Source organism: Sturnira hondurensis, unplaced genomic scaffold, assembly GCF_014824575.4.
Source record: "Sturnira hondurensis isolate 20B ecotype Veracruz unplaced genomic scaffold, ASM1482457v3 Scaffold0006413, whole genome shotgun sequence".
Classification (NCBI taxonomy): Eukaryota; Metazoa; Chordata; class Mammalia; order Chiroptera; family Phyllostomidae; genus Sturnira; species Sturnira hondurensis.
The window spans coordinates 20,767,391-20,785,781 of NW_028079044.1; the positions used below are offsets into that span (position 1 = coordinate 20,767,391).

At 41.2% G+C, this 18,391-nt stretch overlaps 1 protein-coding gene across 1 annotated transcript in view; it reads right to left on the bottom strand.

Annotated features, from left to right (window-relative positions):
- ANTXR1 (ANTXR cell adhesion molecule 1) overlaps positions 1-18,391 on the bottom strand; it is a 235,364-nt gene that overhangs the window by 164,234 nt on the left and 52,739 nt on the right. The window contains exons 4-7 of the mRNA XM_037048197.1: positions 5,895-5,976; positions 5,277-5,310; positions 3,992-4,071; positions 1,265-1,333 (exon numbers count right to left, since the gene is read on the bottom strand). Of these exons, the coding sequence (XP_036904092.1) occupies positions 1,265-1,333; positions 3,992-4,071; positions 5,277-5,310; positions 5,895-5,976 (265 nt within the window). The remainder of the gene's footprint in view (positions 1-1,264; positions 1,334-3,991; positions 4,072-5,276; positions 5,311-5,894; positions 5,977-18,391) is intronic.

Genomic DNA, 18,391 nt, shown 5'->3' on the forward strand with positions numbered 1-18,391 from the left:
GGCCTCACTGAGAAGCCCTCAGCAATAATGAGCTTACCAGCGGGCTGTCTGGAGCAAGCCTGGAGGGTTGGCTCCAGAATCTACATTCATTTTACTGCTTTTTTTCCTTGGGAGCAGAGGTAAGATTGCTCAGCTAGATGAACATTTGGCCTGGGTTCACGTATTTATGGATTTGGGAGCAGGCCATTGGCTCATTTTTCTCCCATTCACCCAAATTTCTGTTGGCAACTGTATTTGAACCTAACAAACTCAAGTTTCCTCTCAGAACTACTTTAAAAATAAATTCAGGCTTTGGTGTTGGGTAAGGCAATGAATGGGGCCCCTTATCTTCACCCAATCTGCTCAGTGAGGAAAGGACCCTCAGGTGGTGTGGCTGCTCCTGCTTTATGGAGCCGAAGGCTGGAGGAAGGAGAAGATGCCCTGTGAGTTTTCCGCCCCCACACCTCTGACATTTCCGTGACTACCACAGTCAGCGTAATGCCAGGACTCTTACTGATTGCAAAAGTAACACATAGTCATTGAGAAATTTCAGAAAACCCAGAATTGTTAGAATACATTTTTAAACAGTTATTCATAATCCATGTATTCATCTATCCATCCTCCCTTCCATCCGTCACATTTCTATTAGTCTTTCATAGTTATAGAACAACTGTTTACACATATACACACATACACACATATTTATTTAAAAAGTGGACTCATATTATTTCCAGTGTTCTGTAATCCAATGTTATTTACTTAACAATGTATCATGAGCACTGTCCCATGTTATTAAAACAAAAAGAAATTACAAACTATACTGAGTGACATTCACTTACGTTGTTAGGAAATTTTCACAATGTACTTATATATATTTACACATAGTTTTTGTCCCCTTGCCAATTATTTCCCTTTTTTTTGTATTGAAAATGTACTGCATATTTAATGGGAGAAAAGGGATGTTTACCTTTTAAGTTAAAAAATAAGATCCATCACATTAAAAAAGGAGGAAACAACCAACAAGTTTTCCAGGTTAATTCAGAGCTGTACGGACACCTCAGCAGTTTGGCATCTACCAGGAAACATGCTGCCTGGATGGTCTGGGTTAAGGGCCCCCAGATGCACCAGCAAATGGTTTCACAGCCCTCACTCATCCAGTAATCCCCTTCCTGCTTCTCATTCCTTACATTGCATACATTTGCTTAGTGGGTATGTATGTTGCTGATGCACCCTCTGTACTGAGGGTGCATTATGCCCCCCAAACAAAGGAAATCCATAATCATACCTGTGTTTCATTGAAATCCTTCACACCAACACAGTAAACAATTGCACCAAGGTCTCGGGATCTGTTAGCCTGGTGCAACAAAAGAGAAGACATTAGAGACAGAAGCAGTAGCAAACACACTCTTTTTGGAATAGCCAGACCAACTGCAAGGATCAGGTATCTACTGAGCACCTTCTGTGTACCAGGTACCACAATGGAGAAGGTAATCCCTGTCCCCAAAGAGCTTATACTCCAGTGAAGGCCCTGTTCTAGCGTAGTGTATGATAGACATGAAGGGTGATTAGCCCAATGGAAGTGCTGAGAAAGAGCCACAGAAATGGTCTTTGAAAGACAAAGAGAGGAAAAGGAAACTATAGGCAAATGTAAGCCATGTTAAATATTCTGGGGAAATGTTTATCTTTTCTATTTCTCTGATGAAGTTTTATTGGCATACTTTTCTTCCTCTGTGATGGTAGCGTGGCATAGTGGAAAGGTTGTGGCCTTTGGAACTCGATATACCTGGATCTGACACTTAGCTTTGCTCTGTAAAGTGTTATGGGGATTAAACAGGTATTAAATGCAGACCTCCTCACACAAGGTTTAGGACAATGCAGATGCTCATAACTGTCAGACCCTTTGTGAATAAAGCCATTTTTCATTGCCATAGAAGCACTGGCTTAATGGTATGGGAATTATGGTCCATATTTGAGTATGTAAACCCATGACCTTTTCTACAATTAAGTATTGAGAAGGCAACAAGGATAATAACATCCAGGTTTGGGCTGGATTTGAATATTTGATTTATGAAAAGCTTTGATGCCTGATTTCCAAGTTCTTCTGTGTTTCAAAGTAGAAAACAAGAATTGGAAATCCTTGCTATATATAGTAGGTGCTTAACAAATAATTGATAGTAAACATACAGAAGGCATTCAATATGTGCACATTAATTTGAATTGTGTTCTTTTCCACCCCCCTGTTAGTATTCAAACCCACTTGTGACCAACACTGAATTTTAGAAGGGGCAGGAACATCTATCTTTTTTCCTTCATGTTGGCGATATTTCTTGAGACTTTCGGGATAAAACAAACTTTGAGATGCAGTCTAGCCCCAGCCTTATCTGCACCAACTTCTGGGACATTTTTCCTCCAGTTGGGCTTTATATAGAATTATCCAAGATGGAAAGGTTCCCTTTCTTTATATATCTTGAGTCTTATCTTCCTTTTTCAGAAACCCTTTTTCTGTTGGCATTGGCACTGCACACACTTTCCCAAGTTTGTGTGTGCCATACCTAAAATTCTTTTCTACTAACCCCTATTTTAAGTGTCTGACGACTACCATTTATTTTAGATTCAGTTATTTCCTTATTAGGGTTTTTACTGTATTTGACTGTTGTTTGGCACCCAGATGAGCCATTTCACATTCCCATTACATAGTTTTAACTTTACAGTATAGAGATGATTTCCCCAGTGCTCAGGGAGTGCCTGTCGTATTTACTTGCGTGTTTCCCATTGGGAATTATCCTTTGTCTTAGTTGGTTGTGGGGGGCGTAATGCGTTCACCTACATAATTTGGTCCTGCCCTTTGTCAGCAGAGGCTTTGACCACCTGACCATTACTACGTAGTAAGGCTCAGGCGGGCAGCAGCTGTGTTTTACTTACCCTCTGTGTCCCTAGTGTCCTACAAAGTGCCCAGCACATGCCAAGCTCTCAGTTAAAACTGAGTGAATGAATGAATGGATACATGCTTCTTGCTTGCTGAGGAAGCTAAGTTGAAATTTAATAGTAGTCAAGAGCTTGAGGTAAGTGTAATGCTCTGATTAACTCCCCTGCGAGAGACCAGAATCTCCCTCCCTTCCTGCCTTTTTCCTCATTGCATTCCTTTCTAACCTGGCCTGAATAGGCCTTTAATATATTCGGTTTCCTCGGGCCATTTATACATTTAGCGCCTACATCTACAACTTGAAGGAAAAGGATTTCCTAAATATAAATACTACTTTTAATTTTTGAATAAACCATGTTTTTCTGAATCTCTTTATACAAACTGAAAGTTTCATTTAGAGACAATTCTTTCACTTGCTTTGAGGAGTATTTTATGAGAACACAAAGTAAAGGAAAAAAGAAATATTGAAAGAGAGATTACAATTTACTTTGCCACCAATTAATGTTCAACTTTAGGGTGAGAGGTTCTTAGGGTGAGAATCTCAATGATTAATATATTCTGCCAAGATTTGCCCTTACATATTTTAAGAAATGCTTTCCCCTCCTGTTTTTAGTAGAAAATATGTGGAGAAATTTGGAAAAAATGTGTTTGCTTAAAAATGATATATAGTATTTTAAAACTGCTACATCAATATAGTGCTTTTAAATAAAGGCATGGTAGATACTTTTATCTCCTCCCAAACATAGAAATAGTTTGGAAGAGGAAAAATACCTACCATGTATAGAACATGAAGATTCATGTTTTTATTGTTGACACTATTACAGATGTCCCCCACACCCCCTCCCAACTTTGTGCACCTCCATTCAGCCCCCATACCCCCTATGAAGGTTCAGTTAAAAAATAAATTTCATTATTATTTTACACATAAGACATTATTTTATCCAGGGTTGTATGTGTGTGTGTGTGTGTGTGTGTGTTTTATGAAGAACAACGATCATTTTGGCCAAGTACAAAGATTACAGCCTGTTTCAGAAGGAAGAAGCTGTTTCCATGTCTTTTTGGACAGACACAGGACAGACTATTGCTTACCTCCCTCTCAGAATAGAAAAAGAGGTCTTCATGGAGTTCTCCATCCGTCAGAGCGATGATGACACTCGCTGTCCTGTATCCTATGCAACATAACACAGACCCACTCAGTCCTTCCTGCTGCACCGAGGGAAACCCTCTCTCAGCCCTGAGAGTCCATATCTTACAAGCTCAACTACCCCACGTCATTATTGTGAGAATCAACAACTTTTCTTTCAGGACTGGGGCGATTCCAGCAGGAAGAATGCGGAGACAGGCTCTAGGGTGTTGGCGAGGGGCAGGCTTCGTTTCTGGGTTTTGGCCAAATTGGCCAAAACCTGGTGAAATGGTTTCTGAACTAATTGCTTGGAGTAGCTCCAGCACATCAAATGTCTTCTATTTCTAGGAACAGACCATGTGATCGTCACCGAGGCCTGAACACACTCTGCCACCTCGGCTGTTCGCAGGTCCTTCTCACAGGCCATAACTGAGCACACGCACCGCCCCTTGAAGAGGGGTTGACCAGCTGACCAAATTGTGGCAGCTGGCAAAACCTGCTAGAATTCTTCCAGCGATTTTCAGGCTTCTAGTAACATTGCTGATGGTTGATATACACTAACACGTGGTGGTGCTGCTACTGGGTCTATTTTATTTGTTGTGCTTTGGAGTGAAGTCAGAAGTGGACACCTCTACAGGCCTGGGAGGAAAATCCCCAGGGCAATATGAAATCTTCTAAAAGAGATTGCCTTTGACAAAGAAATGCTATCTATAAAACACACTACAGTAACAGCAATAACAGCTAAAATAACAATAGTAAATATCAGTTCCATGTGCCAGGCATTCTGCTAAGTACACTTTTTTTTTGCATTTTTTCATTTAAATGAAACTTTAAACTAAACTGGTATCTTACTCTTAATATCATACATGATCACAGTAATGAAGGTGCTTGGAGACCAGAGAAGGATAAAAAAATTAAATCTAACATAAAAATCCAAGACTTTACTAACCCATTGAGTATATACTAATTTAATAAAGTCAATGCAAAGTTGTTTACAGGCATTGCAGACTGTAACCCACGATGGGATCTAGTTGCTTTCACACCACGCTTTTTGACATCAACAGGATGGGAGAATTGGACCTGGTACATTTCACCTTTCTACGCATTCCTTCTTCGGGATGAAGTGTGTGTCCAAAGATTATAGGTAATATCAAATATGTCTTTTAAAACATGAAATTACTGAGGTACTTTTCCAGAAACAAACAAAAAAAGTTAAATAGTTCATAATGGTAACTCATAATATAGTCTCACCTTGACTGTTTTCATAATAAATCTGCTCGCTGGCCTGAAAAACACATGAAGGAGCCATTAGACACACAGCCACTGCTCGCTGCCCTGAACACCACACTGCGTGGTGGGCTCTGGGCTGGACCTGCAGCCACAGCTCAGCCTGGGTTTTTCCTATAACCCACCCAGGCTTCAGGCAAATATAAATGGGTGACATTCATCTAAAGTCACCCTGACATGTAAGTAACATATTTTTGAATATAAATCTCATAGACGGGGACTTGTTTTCTTTAAGATTGAAGTCTTTGAAATTCTGTCTCAGAATTCTGAAGCAACCTGTAGAAAAGGCGACCTTGGGAATGGAGAGGATGTCTGTCTGTCCATGTGGAATGACTCCTGAGTGTCAGCCAAGCATTCACTGGCAAAACTTTCATCTGGGTCAGGGAAGGAGCAGAGAGATTTCTTCAGTTCTTCTGGAGACTGTTATCAGCGTACAAGTTTCTGGGAATTTTTTTTTTACTCTCTTGCCACTGAGTGTTGTGTGGTTCCCTTAATGCATGTACTTTATCTCACCAGCCATCCTTACACTGATGTTTGCATGTCTCACTTTACATTCGGAGTTGGAAATTGTTTTAAAATTACCCTTTCAAATCCTTCATGCATGTAAGTGTCTCCTCCTGGCAGGACCTTCTGGAGTTCTTCAAGGCCTTGTCGAATCTGTTCTCTGAAATCCAAAAACACCCCATTAATCACATTGGAGCATTTTTTAATATGCTGTTAATAATCACAGGCATTCATGTTTTTCTTATCTCTGGGGATAGTCTATATTGCCCCAGTGGTCTCCCAAAAGCCTTTCAGAGGGAGAGTCTTTGTAGAACATTATCCATTTAGGGTCAGCCATGGTGTAGGATGAGAGAGATTTCAAGGACAGAGAGGAAGGACCCCTCTTCAGGAATCTCCATCTGCTCACGAAAGACTCCTATTTCATTAACAGGACAAAGTTTTCATTCTACATTAAAAAAGGGCCTTAAAACGCAGCTGCTCCTGAGGGACACAAGGTGACTCAGGCACCTTTATATCACGATGCAAATGGCTCTTGTGAACCAGAAAGAGGAAAGCACCAACAAGCCAGCCTAGGCCACCACCAAGGTCTGCAGGTGGGAGGGGCAGGCGTCCAGAGCGAGCTCTGCCACCCGCACAGTTGTGCCAAAGGAAATGGTGTAGTCAGCTTTGAAAACAAAAGTCTAGGCAGTCTATGCTTTCCAGGACAACCAAGAGTGTTTTCTGTGGGCCGGTGCCTGTGTTTTCTTACTCTGGTTGTTCAAGGTGGCCTTGGGGCAGGAAGAGGAAGTGGGTTATGGCATTAGGAAAGGGCCCACTGAGAGTGGGAAACATGAATGGTCTGGGGATCAAATGGAATCTTTGTGGACCATTCTCTCTGGGATGTAAGAAGTGTTCCTGTCTTTTAAATGGCCTCATACTGTGCCCAGAAGGCAAGAAAGTGTAAAACATTAACCTTATTCAAAAACTGTAAGCCTGTGAAGAGTTTGAGGTGCACGATTTAAGTTAGGGAAGGAAGCTTCTTTTGAGTAGAGAAAGAACCCAACATTTATTAAGCATCCACTATGTAGAAAGCCCTGCACAAAGATTTGTTTTCATCCTCACAATAACCACTCAAGGTAGGTAGATGTAATATTGCCCTCATGTTATAGGTGAAACAATGGGTTCAGAGAGGTTAGGCAGAAAATCAGAGACTTGAATTCAGCCCTAACTCAGAAAGACTTTCGGCTCTGCTAAGCAGCCTCTCAGCATACAACAGTGCTCAAGAAGCGGGAAGTTTTGGTTAACACTTGAGTTAGTGGAGAGCAACAGCAACTTCTAACCATGGCATTGGTTAATTCACACTTTGGGAAATGTGCCAATTATTGTTTGATTTTCTTGCTAGTGCCCAGATACCAGACCACATGCCCAGCTGCCCAAGTCAAAAACTAGAAGACTTCCTTGACCCTACCTTGGCTCTCCTCTCTCCCTTACATAATCTATCATCAAATTCAGGTAGTTATTCTCTAAGCTCTGACTTCATCTCTTCTGCCAATGCCATGGTCTTCACTGAGTATTTAAGTGTGCCAAGCTCTGTTCAAAAAATACCACACACAATTCACTTATGCCTTAGAACAGCTCTTTTCAATAGACAACAGTTATTTCCATTTCACAAAGAAGGAAACTGAGTCACAGAGAAGCTAAGGAACGTTCCTAAAGCTGCTTTAACTACTAAGTGGCAGAGGTGGGATTTGAACCTAGAGGACTTGCTTTCAATCGCCGTGATAGACTGTTTCTCTTTTGAATGAATGAATGAAGTTTATTCATTCAAACTGAATTTACTGTCTATTCTGGCAATTGCTTTGGAAGTAAGAGACAGAAAACTATACTTGAAAAATAATTAAATAGATTTTTTAAAAAAACTAACCTTTTGTTAAAACTGATGTAATGGGGTAGCCATGGGTGAGGCTGGATTGCCAGGCTGTTGGAGCGTTTAAAAGACAAACTGAAGAGGGGTTTACTGAGTCTTCCCTTGGCCTGGGCTACTTATGCTTCCCCGGTGGACTAGTGAAGGCCAGCTAATTCACACTTTGGGAAATGTGCCAATTATTGTTTGATTTTCTTGCTAGTGCCCAGATACCAGACTACATGCCCAGCTGCCCAAGTCAAAAACTAGAAGACTTCCTTGACCCTACCTTGGCTCTCCTCTCTCCCTTACATAATCTATCATCAAATTCAGGTAGTTATTCTCTAAGCTCTGACTTCATCTCTTCTGCCAATGCCATGGTCTAAGCCACCATCACCTCTTGCTTAGACCACTGGGCAAGTCACTAGCTATCTTCTGACTGCCTTCTTGCCCTTCTTCCATTCACTCTCCACACGAATGAAGGATCTTAAAAAATATTGGTCAAAACATTCCATTCACTCCCCTGCTCAAAACCCTTCAACAGCAGTCAACTAAACTGGGGGTGAAGTCCCCAGTCCTTGCCCTGGCCTTCTGGTACCTCCCTGACAGCCCCGTCTGGCACCACACCGCCTCCACCCTCTTCACTTGAGCCCCACTGGTTTCCCTGAGCTCCTTCTCCAACAGACCCTTCCCATCTGCCCTCACTGCTGTCGGGGGATTGTGGAGAGTCTTTACCTGGCTCTTAATTGGGCAAATTATTACCCAGCCTTCAGCCCCAACTTACATGTGTATAGCTCAAAGTAGCCTTATTTGAGCAATAGACATGTAAGTTGGGACTGAATTCAATTCAGATTAGCTCCCTCAATTAGATTTCCTCATGGAACCCACAACCTTTGCTTCATAGCACTTGGGAAACTTTTATAACATTTAATTATGGAATCATTTGTTTAGCTCTTATTTTCCTACTTCCAGACTTTAAACTCATCAAAATCTGGGCCATGTCTTTTTCTGTCTCCACCCTATCTCCTGTGTCTGTATCTTCTGAGTCTACTCCAATGCCCGGACCATTCTGGACACTCAACAAACATACTGAAGAGGTAGAGGAGGGAACAGATGTCTCCATTGTTAACCATCCTGAGAAGAGGTGAGCCTTGGCCAGTGATTAGTTTCACTTGGCCACGTGGAGGGAGGCCAGGCAGGAACTGACCTGGTAACTGACCTTAGGTCTGTGCCCATGTGGCAGTTATACACCATTCTCTATGTTGTACATCTTTTATGTTACCCCAATATTTCAATAAATCCCATCAAAAGGAAAAGTTTGATTTCAACTCTGTTGTTTGATAATGAAAAAGGGCACATGTCTGTGCACTAGAAGGAAGGGGACCAATGAGAATGGTATCCTCCAACAAGGGGGCAGAGGTGGCAGGGGCCATCATCTGGCCAGGGGCAACTTTGTCCTGCAGGCAGGCAGTTTCACGAGGGAAATGGCAATGACAAGGTGGCATGGAGGTGAGGCTGGGATAGGAAAATCAAGGCTTGCTCTTGAGCACAGACGTGGTGCCATGTACCGCTTCAGAACGCCTGGGAAACACCATTGGGGAGGGAGCTGATTTCTGACAACTAACAGGGAGGGGATTGGACATTAAAAGTAAACGTGAAAAAAAAGTAAATGTGGTCTTACTGCTAGGTCATGGACTAGTGAGGTCTGGGACATATTGGTAATACTAAAATTGGAATGTTGCGTTAAGACTAAAGTTAAAAAAGAGGGTTAGAAAAGGCATATTTGGGGAATGGGAAAGGTTCCTTGGCTTCACTGTTTTCTTTCCCTGCCAAATAAAGTCTGGGAACTGGGGTGTTTTCCCTAAGCCTATTTTCTTTTTTTTTACAAGTATTTTTTTGAGTTTTCTATTTTTTTTTTTGGTACCAGAATAAGCAAAGGCTGTCTTGCAAACTGTCCTTATCCTTGATGCTTTGTGTGTGGCAAGATAAAACTCGCCAAATCCCAAGCAGTGATCACACCCTCCCAGACACCACCCTTACTTCTCCAAAGAGCAAATGACTTAGGGCCCCACCTCCCCTTGGCCCTTCTCTTTGCACCCACAACATCAAAGCAAACAAAACAGATGGTTTCATGGGAGTGGTGGGCCGTTTCAATTCTGGGACGATAAAACTATTAATAAGGGCCTATCTTTTTATGCTCTCTTAGAAATGGAAGAAAATTGGGAGAGAGCTTTGTTAAGGGGGTTGATAAGAACTTCTCTGAGGACTTGGTTATTACCAAATGAAATGTTATCTTCCTGGGAAATGAGAGAGGCCGGGAATCCTACAAAGCCAGGCTGCTATTAAAGAGTCTCCTTTTTTCCTTGGTGGTTTCACATGTCTGCCAGTGTTCTTGCTTAGAAGCTAAGGGTTCTCAGGCCACATGTCTTGTGTTCCTTTTGCAGCCCCTACAGCACTTAATTATGGACCTACAGTGGGTGATATGTTGTTAAATGAATGGTCCTGGTTAGGGCACATTCATCAGTCCATTCACTCAATTCCACAACTGTTTACTGAGCATGCATCCTGCACCCAGCACTGCTCTGATTTGTAGGGATGGGGGCTGGGGCGAAGTGGGGCAGTGTCTGCTGGACTGTTCGTTGGCCCTGGGAATTTTTCTATGCTTCATGAAGATTATTTTTTGGAATTCTAGCTGTGTTGTCACATTTTGATATTTGCCGATGAAAAGAGGGACACACGTGAACACATCAGGAAGCTCTTCAAAAACCATTTCTCCCAAGGATCCATCCCAGTGATGCTCCTGCTGCAAAACAGCTTCCACCCCTGGCTCCACCCCCTCAGATAACAGCAGCTTTGCATTGTTGACTTCTTGCCTCTAAGAAAAGAGGTTCTGTGGAGTTGGACTTTTCTGGTTCGTAGGTCCGTGCTCAATCCACTGAGCTACACCAGCCAGGGCCCCTGGACTTTTCTCAAATGCCCTGCAGTTGTTGCTTTTGCAGCCTCAACTTACATAGTGAACACGCAGCCCTATCACCACTAATGCATTCACACGTCCAGATGACCTTATGACTCTAGTGTTAACTACAAAAACATGGAGTGAAACAAAACAGAAAAACATAAGATTAATTAGACACTTCGCTGCTACTTTTGGATCCCTGAAATTCTGCAACCCACCGTAATCATCTGTTTACAATGTACGTACGTCACAGTGTCTTTGGGAATTTTACCCATGAAGAGGCCAACATGATTAATGACATGAAGGTATATATTGAATCAATGATCACTTTCTATATATTTTTAAGTGAGATATAATTTATATACAGTAACATGCAAAGATATTTATTTTCTTTGTAATTGTTGGGTTTATTTCTATAGTTATTCTTAACATCCCTTTATCTTCTTATAAAGATTTTATGTATTTATTTTCATAGAGAGGGAAAGGGAGAGGGAAAGAAACATCAGTGTGCAGTGGCTTCTCATGCGCCCCCTACTGGGGACCTGGCCTGCAACCCCAGGCATGCGCCCTGGCTGGGAATTGAGTGAGTGACCTTTTGGTTTGCAGGCTGGCACTCAATCCACTGAGCCACACCAGCCAGGTCTTTATCCTCTTTTAATATCTGTAGGGTCTATAGTAACATCCTCTTTTTGGTTCCATTTTAGCAGTTCTTTTATGGATTGCAATAGTCATCCTTATTTTATCATAGGCTACCATAAGTTAATACTATAACACTTCTCATATAATGGAAGAAAGCTTTAACATTATACTTCTACATAATCCCCTTTCATCCTTTGTGTTCATATATTTTATTTCTATGCATGTAATAAACCTTATAGAGGTGTTATTATTTGTCATTTTGTGGAATTAAGAAAATATTTATCATTTGTTACCTTTCCCTTTTGTAGGTCTAGTTTACACCTTGTATCATTTTCCTACAGCATGAATTCCTTTAGTAATTATTACTTTGTAGTGTAGTTTTGTTGGTGATGATTTTTTAAAGGTTTTATCCCCCCTCCGAAAAGAGTTTAATCTTGCCTTCAGTTTTAAGGATATTTTCACTGAATATAAGGTTCAAATTTGACTTTATTTTCTAAAGATATTAATCTTTTGTCTTCTGGATTTCATGTGTTCTTTTCTGATGAGAAATAAGTGATATTCATTGTTGTTCCTCTGTTTGTAGTCTGTCTTTTTTCCTTCCCCTCTGACTGATCTTACAATTATCTTTGTTCCGTTTTTCAGAAATTTGACTCGATACACTTAGGTGATACTTTCATTGTATTTGTCCTGCCTGGGATTCTTTAAGCTTCTTGGATCTTGTGTAGAATACCATATTTGATGTGCCAATTACACATACATTTGACCACTTGATATTAACCCACAAATTATAGACCTGGCTCAGTCTCCACACCTCCCAATCTTTTCTTTTTTTCTCTTTCAGTTTGGTTAACCCACATTAACTTTGTATTTTTCAGTTCCATGGTTTTTGCTGGGTTCCTTGAGTGTTTTTCTGATTTTGCATGTCTTCCTACATTATATTCACCTTTTTCTGTAAATTCTTTAAAATGTTTATAATACTTGCTTCAAAGTCTCTTTCTGCTACTTACATTAATTAAGTCATCTGTGGTTTGCTTCCGTTGCCATGTTTTCTTGATTATGGGTTGCATAATCCTTCCTTTTCCCATGTCCTACAATCTCCAAGTGTGTATCTCAGACATTATGTAGGAAAAAAGCAGTGGAGACATAAATATAATATTGATTTGTTTTATTTACTTATTGCAGAGTGTAAGCTTTTTATCATGAGGGACTGATTATTTAGATCCTCCTCGAATTAGGTTGATCTTGGGCTGGGCCACAGCTTTAATTAGAGCATGTTCCCTCTTTTTTTAAAAAAATATTTTACTTATTTATCTTTAGAGGGGAAGGGAAGGGGAGAGGAAGGAAACATCAATGTATGGTTGCTTCTGGTGCAACCCCTGCAGGGAACTGGCCCCTGCCGGAAACTGGCCTGCAACCCAAGCATGTGCTCTGACTGGGAATTGAACTGCGATCATCTGGTTCGCAGGCCCGCGCTCAATCCACTGAGCTACACCAGCCAGGGCTAGCATGTTCCCTCTTATTAATGCAACTCCCAGCCTTTTGCCCTCTCCTGCCTTTGTGGTCTTCTTAGTATTTGACCTGGGAGGTGGTTAGGTACAGCTTCATATATTTTTGCTTGATGTTTGGCTTTTACCCTGGTAGAACTCCAGAATCCAAGCAATACAAGAATCCGCAAGATTATGCAATTTCTCTCTACTTTTCAGCAACTTCTCCAGTGCTATTTTCTTGGAACAATGCAGAAACGAGGTGTGGGAGAGGCAGTAATAGAGGCATCAGGCTGATAGATTTCTTTTTTTCATGTGGGGCTCTTTCAGATAATCCATCTCCGTGGCACTCAACATTGCCTGAGGTTCAGCTGGATTTCCTTCTCCCTGCAGAGTCTTGGTTCATAGCTGACCTACTTTTCCAATTGCTCTTACTGAGACCAGGCATCCACCCCTAAGCATGGAAGCTTCTGCAGATCTCTGCTCAGCTCTGAAGGGCTTTTTTTCCCCTCTAATTCAGTTCATCAGTGCTTCCTGTGTGTTCACTAGCTCCACAGAAACATATGAATTCTATTTTGTCTGGGCCTTTCTGGTTGACCATGGAAATGAAGTTTTTCACATCCTAACCAGAAGCAGGAAAAATATAAAGTCTTCTAAATGTTTGTGACTCCACATATGTCTCAAATCAGTAGAAAACTACTACTGGCTGATTACCGGCATATAAATACACTCAAGTATATCTAATCTGAAAAAGACTAACCTGTTGGACCCCACAATTTCCTCCAGCTATTGACCAATTTATTTGCACTCCTATTCACAACTTCTTGGAAAAGTACTCGAAAACCATGGAGTGATCTCTGGCTATATTTCATAGTGAATGAGCAAGAATACATGGCTTATTAGAAGCCCTGTGTGCATCATGGCGGGCATGCCCATTGGTGGATGACCAGCTTTTGTCAACAGCCTCTTTTGTTGGGGATCCTCTGCTTTGTCAAGGACCCTCAAATATAAGCATATATAACTTTTTCCCTCTCTGAGATATTTATTTCTACAGAGAAGTGGTTTTCAAACTCTTTCCTTGGGTGTTAATTGTGGAATGACAAGGGGAGAGCTGGAAGCAGCCACATTTGCTTTGCAGATGTCTCCATAATCTCCCATGCCTGGTGTCTGACTATGAAACCATTCTTGCTTAATTTTGCCAGAGAATAGACTCTTCTCTGGTGGAGCTGGAGAAAGGGTCACTTTCAGAATGTAGTGGAGGGGGGGTGGTTTCTGAAAGTTGAATAGCTTCCTCAGATAAACTTTAAACAATATTCCAGTTTTCACCACATAGGCCTTCCTTGGCTTGCATAGTACCTGACAGTTCCAGGTTTTGAGCTTTCCAGCATTCTGCAAGGCTTCACGGCTTGTACCTCTTCAGTAACTTCTTCTGCAAGATTATATTTGACTTTTCTCCACACGGCTTATATCATTTGCCACTCTTCTTAGTGTTCTCATATATAATGAATGGCTTTATGGTTTAATTATTTCTTAGTTTCCTCAATAATGGACTTGGTGGATTTGTTTCACATTCTTCTGGTTTGGGGGTGCTTTTTATTAGACAATGGGCCAAAAATGTTTCTACCCCTCATTTAAAAATAGGAATTTCTCACCTTTTAACCCATTTTGCTTTGCCTCTTATCTCTGTAATTCTGCTGAAACTGCTTTTGTCTAGGTCCCCAGTGATCTCCTGATTGATAATACATTGGTCACTTTTCCAGCTTCATCTTGGAGCAATAGACACTCTTCACCTTTCCCTCAATTTAAAATGCCCTCTTTTGGGGATTTTCATTACAAGATATTTGTTACAACTTCCCCATCAGTTGTTCTTTCTCATATTTCTGTGTAGGCTTCTCTTCTTCCACTCTAAAATTCAGAGTGCCTTAGGACTCAATCAGACACCCCACCCCTCCCTGCCACATCCTGACACTTACAGTCTTAAGGTAACTTCATTCTTGTCAAGACTCAGTGCCACGAAAAGTTGCCTGGACTCTGAAGGAAGACAGACTTGGAATTTAATCCCAGTTCTGTCACTTCCTAGGCATTCAAACTTCAGATTTCTCAAATGTAAAGTGAAGGTATGGAACTATAAGATCTACCAGCTCCCTTGCAGCTCAGAATGGTGCATCAGGTTTTTGAGGAGGAACAAAGAGTGAGTAAAAACAGAACCTGGATGTCAGCTGGGAAGTGGAGAGGCCACACTTGGCAGACAGGAGTAGTTCACAAGGTGACACAGGGTCAAGTGCAGCCTGGTAACTGAAATTCACTAAGGGGAGCCCATTGACTAATTTCCAAAGGCTGCAGCCTCAGCTGACATAAAGAACAGGAGTGATGGTTCAATCAGAGGGCAATGTGATGAATTTGCCCAAACTTCTCTTTTTGCCACTCTATTTTGGTTGGTTACCCACTCCTGCAATGTTTGTTTGTTTGTTTTCCCATGCATTTCCTATGGCACCATTTGGCTTTTGAAACAAATTCCTGTAAGATATTTCCCATCACTAACCCTTTTTTCCCAGTTGAACCACATTTCTCAGGAGATGGAAGTGGTAGAAAGTGGGCTGTATATTCAGAGTTGCCCAAATATATAACTTCTTTCCACAAGAACCTACAGTTTCATGCTCTTCTTAGTTCAATAGGGACTGAGTCTCTCCTGGTGCTGGTGGCATTTAAAATGTTCAGGTGGATATAGTTGAGCTCAGTACTACAGACCACAATGAGTGTTTGTTTGCAGGGACATAGGACAGAGTGGCACTCTGTCAAGTCCTGTACAACAGAGAGCGTGAAGCTGAAAGTAGCTCCACAATCTCTGAAATAGACAGCCTCAGGGCAGGAGATCTGTTTTGGTCCCCTTTTTAGGATGGGCTGGCAGAGCCTGCAGTTCTCTCCAGAGAACTTCCCTATCACCCATTAAAGCAATATTGGGGTGCAGGTGGGAGTAGGTAGGCTACACTATGTCCATACCAGATAATTCAACCCACAGGTCATATTTGGACACAGTCTGTTCAAGAAGAGTTAGACTAGAATCAAACCAGACATTAGGAGAGCTTGGAGCACTAAGAACTCTTATAAATCACTGGTGGGAGTGTAAATTGGTGCAGCCCCTTTGGAGAACAATTAAATCACGTGCAGGGAAGTTACATATTCACATATTGTAGGACCTAGCAATTCAGTTCCTACCTGTATGTTGTAAAGAAATTCTTGCTCCTGACCCCCTGCCCCAGAGACAGGTATGAGAATGTTCATTGAAACTTTGTTTGGAACAGCAAAAAGTTAGAAACAAATTAACTGTCTATGAGCAGGAGAACAATTAAGTTCATGATGGAACATTACTGTAATAAAAAACCTGATGCAATAGAAAAGTGCACATCAGTTTAAATGAACCAAACATAGCTGTCTGTATCTACACAGAAAAAGTCTCAAAAACATAATGTTAAGCATAAAAAACAAGTTTAAGAAAAATACAATACAACCATTCATTATAAAATCGAACATGAAAAATATAACATATTGGTCATAGGCATATAAAAATATACAAAATCTATTAAAATGATAAACCCCCAACTCAGGATAGTGATTATCTCTGATGAGGAAAAAGGGGAGTACACACAGAACATGCCAATACCTGTAACATTTTATTTCATTAGCCTTGTGGTGGATAATGACTATTCATTACCCTTTGTACACTTTTGTTACATTCAAATACTTAAAGTTTTAAAAATTGATGAGGGTGAGTAGCAAAGGCTGAACTTGCAGTTCATAAGGAGGCAGTGCTAAATCTAAGATTCAAGCCCCTATTCTGGCTAAGTTAGGTGATGGAAGGAAAGATGCTTCCATTGTGGAGCTTCCTGAGTTGACCAATAGTAGAACCACAGAAAATCTCTTGGTTTTGGCTGCCTAGGTTCAGATATAAGAACTGTGCCTGCGATTTTTTGGTTCTGTTAACTACTTCTAAAGTTTGCCTTGCTGGCTTCATCTTGACAAGAATGTTTCTGAATGCTGCTCTGTCGGTTTTTATCCTTTAAATGTATTTTTCATATGAGGGATAGTAGGTGAGGAAGGGAAGTAACATTTCCTGAGTCTCCGTGCTGTGCCAGGGTCTCTGCTGGGCACTTTTTATGCACTAATTCACAAAAGCCTCCCAACGACACCATATGGTGGGCATGACTCTCTTCATTGTACATAGGAGAAAGCAGATTCAGAGGAGTGTGGTAACATGCAGGTGCTGGGTGGAGCCCAGACTGGACCCCACACTGGTCCTGGTACAAAGTCTGTACTGTGTGTATTACATCCTTAGTATCTCAACTAGGTATAGAATGGAACAGTGTACCATATACAAAGATACAGGATATGTACACAGTATACTTCATTTATTTATATTTATTTATTTATTTTCTGGGGCATAAATTGTACTCCAAACATTGAGAAAGAACTCAAATGGTTTTTATATGAAATAGAACATTATAGAATAGAATACAAATGCACATGCATTTTTTAAGAGGAAAAAGGGTGCTGAAGAATTTTCTTGATTTTGATAAACCGCTTCAAATTACACGCTAGGACCCTGGAGGTACACTTTTACTTTCTCCTACTAACAGGGGTACTCCCAAGGAAGAGTGTGAGAAGCCCTGGACCACATCACTACTCTCGTCAGTCAGTTTGGTCCCAGACCCGCTGAGTTGCTTCAAGGTAGCTCTTTTTATCATGATTGAGACTCGGTATGAGAAGCCCTCAGACAACTTCTTCTCTAGACTTTGCCTGGGTGCTCCTGTTCAGAAGAGGTCTCTCTAGAACCATTAAAGGAAGCACTAAGTTCTATGCAGTCTCACGCTGCAGCTGCCTTTTCTACCTATAAGCCTCTGTATAGAGACAAAAGAGCCAAATGCTAAGCACTTCAGAAGAGGTAGGCCAGGAAGATCCGGGGTCTCACTCTTTGACTTACTGTTGGACATGCCATGATGACTTGAGTGTGGTGTGTCCAGGAGAATTTGGGGTGGTTCCTTAGCTGTTTGTCAAAACCCCAACAACTATAATAATAACCAGGATACTTACTGTATGTCTGGCACTGTGAATTCCTCCAACAGTTCTATGACGTAGGGACTATCAATATATTCATTTTACAGATTAAAACTCAGAGTCACAGAGAAGTAAGGCACTTTCTCATGAACTAAGACACCGTGACATTATCGCGTAATCCACAGGACAAGGGAATGAAGAATTGCTCTGCTCCATTTCCTTAATTTCGTCATCAAATCTTCTTGCATTGAAATGAACAGTATCTCGAGATGAAACAAATCCAGGTTCTTTTAAGCATAAAAGATCTGAAAACTTTTTTCTCTCTTAGTTTTAAATTTAGAAAAGGCTTTTAGAACTTTCTCGTGGTAATGACAGCCTGTAATTATTCTCCTCCAGGAATCAAGCAGTGTGTTCAGAATATGTCATTTTCCCCTGTGACACTAATGGCAAAACCACACTCCCAACCAAACCAGAAGATGACTGAGAGGGATACAGTAGTGTGGTCTCCGGGTTTCCACTCAGCAGTCTGAGCCAAGCGTTCTTGGCTTTCACTCCAACTTCT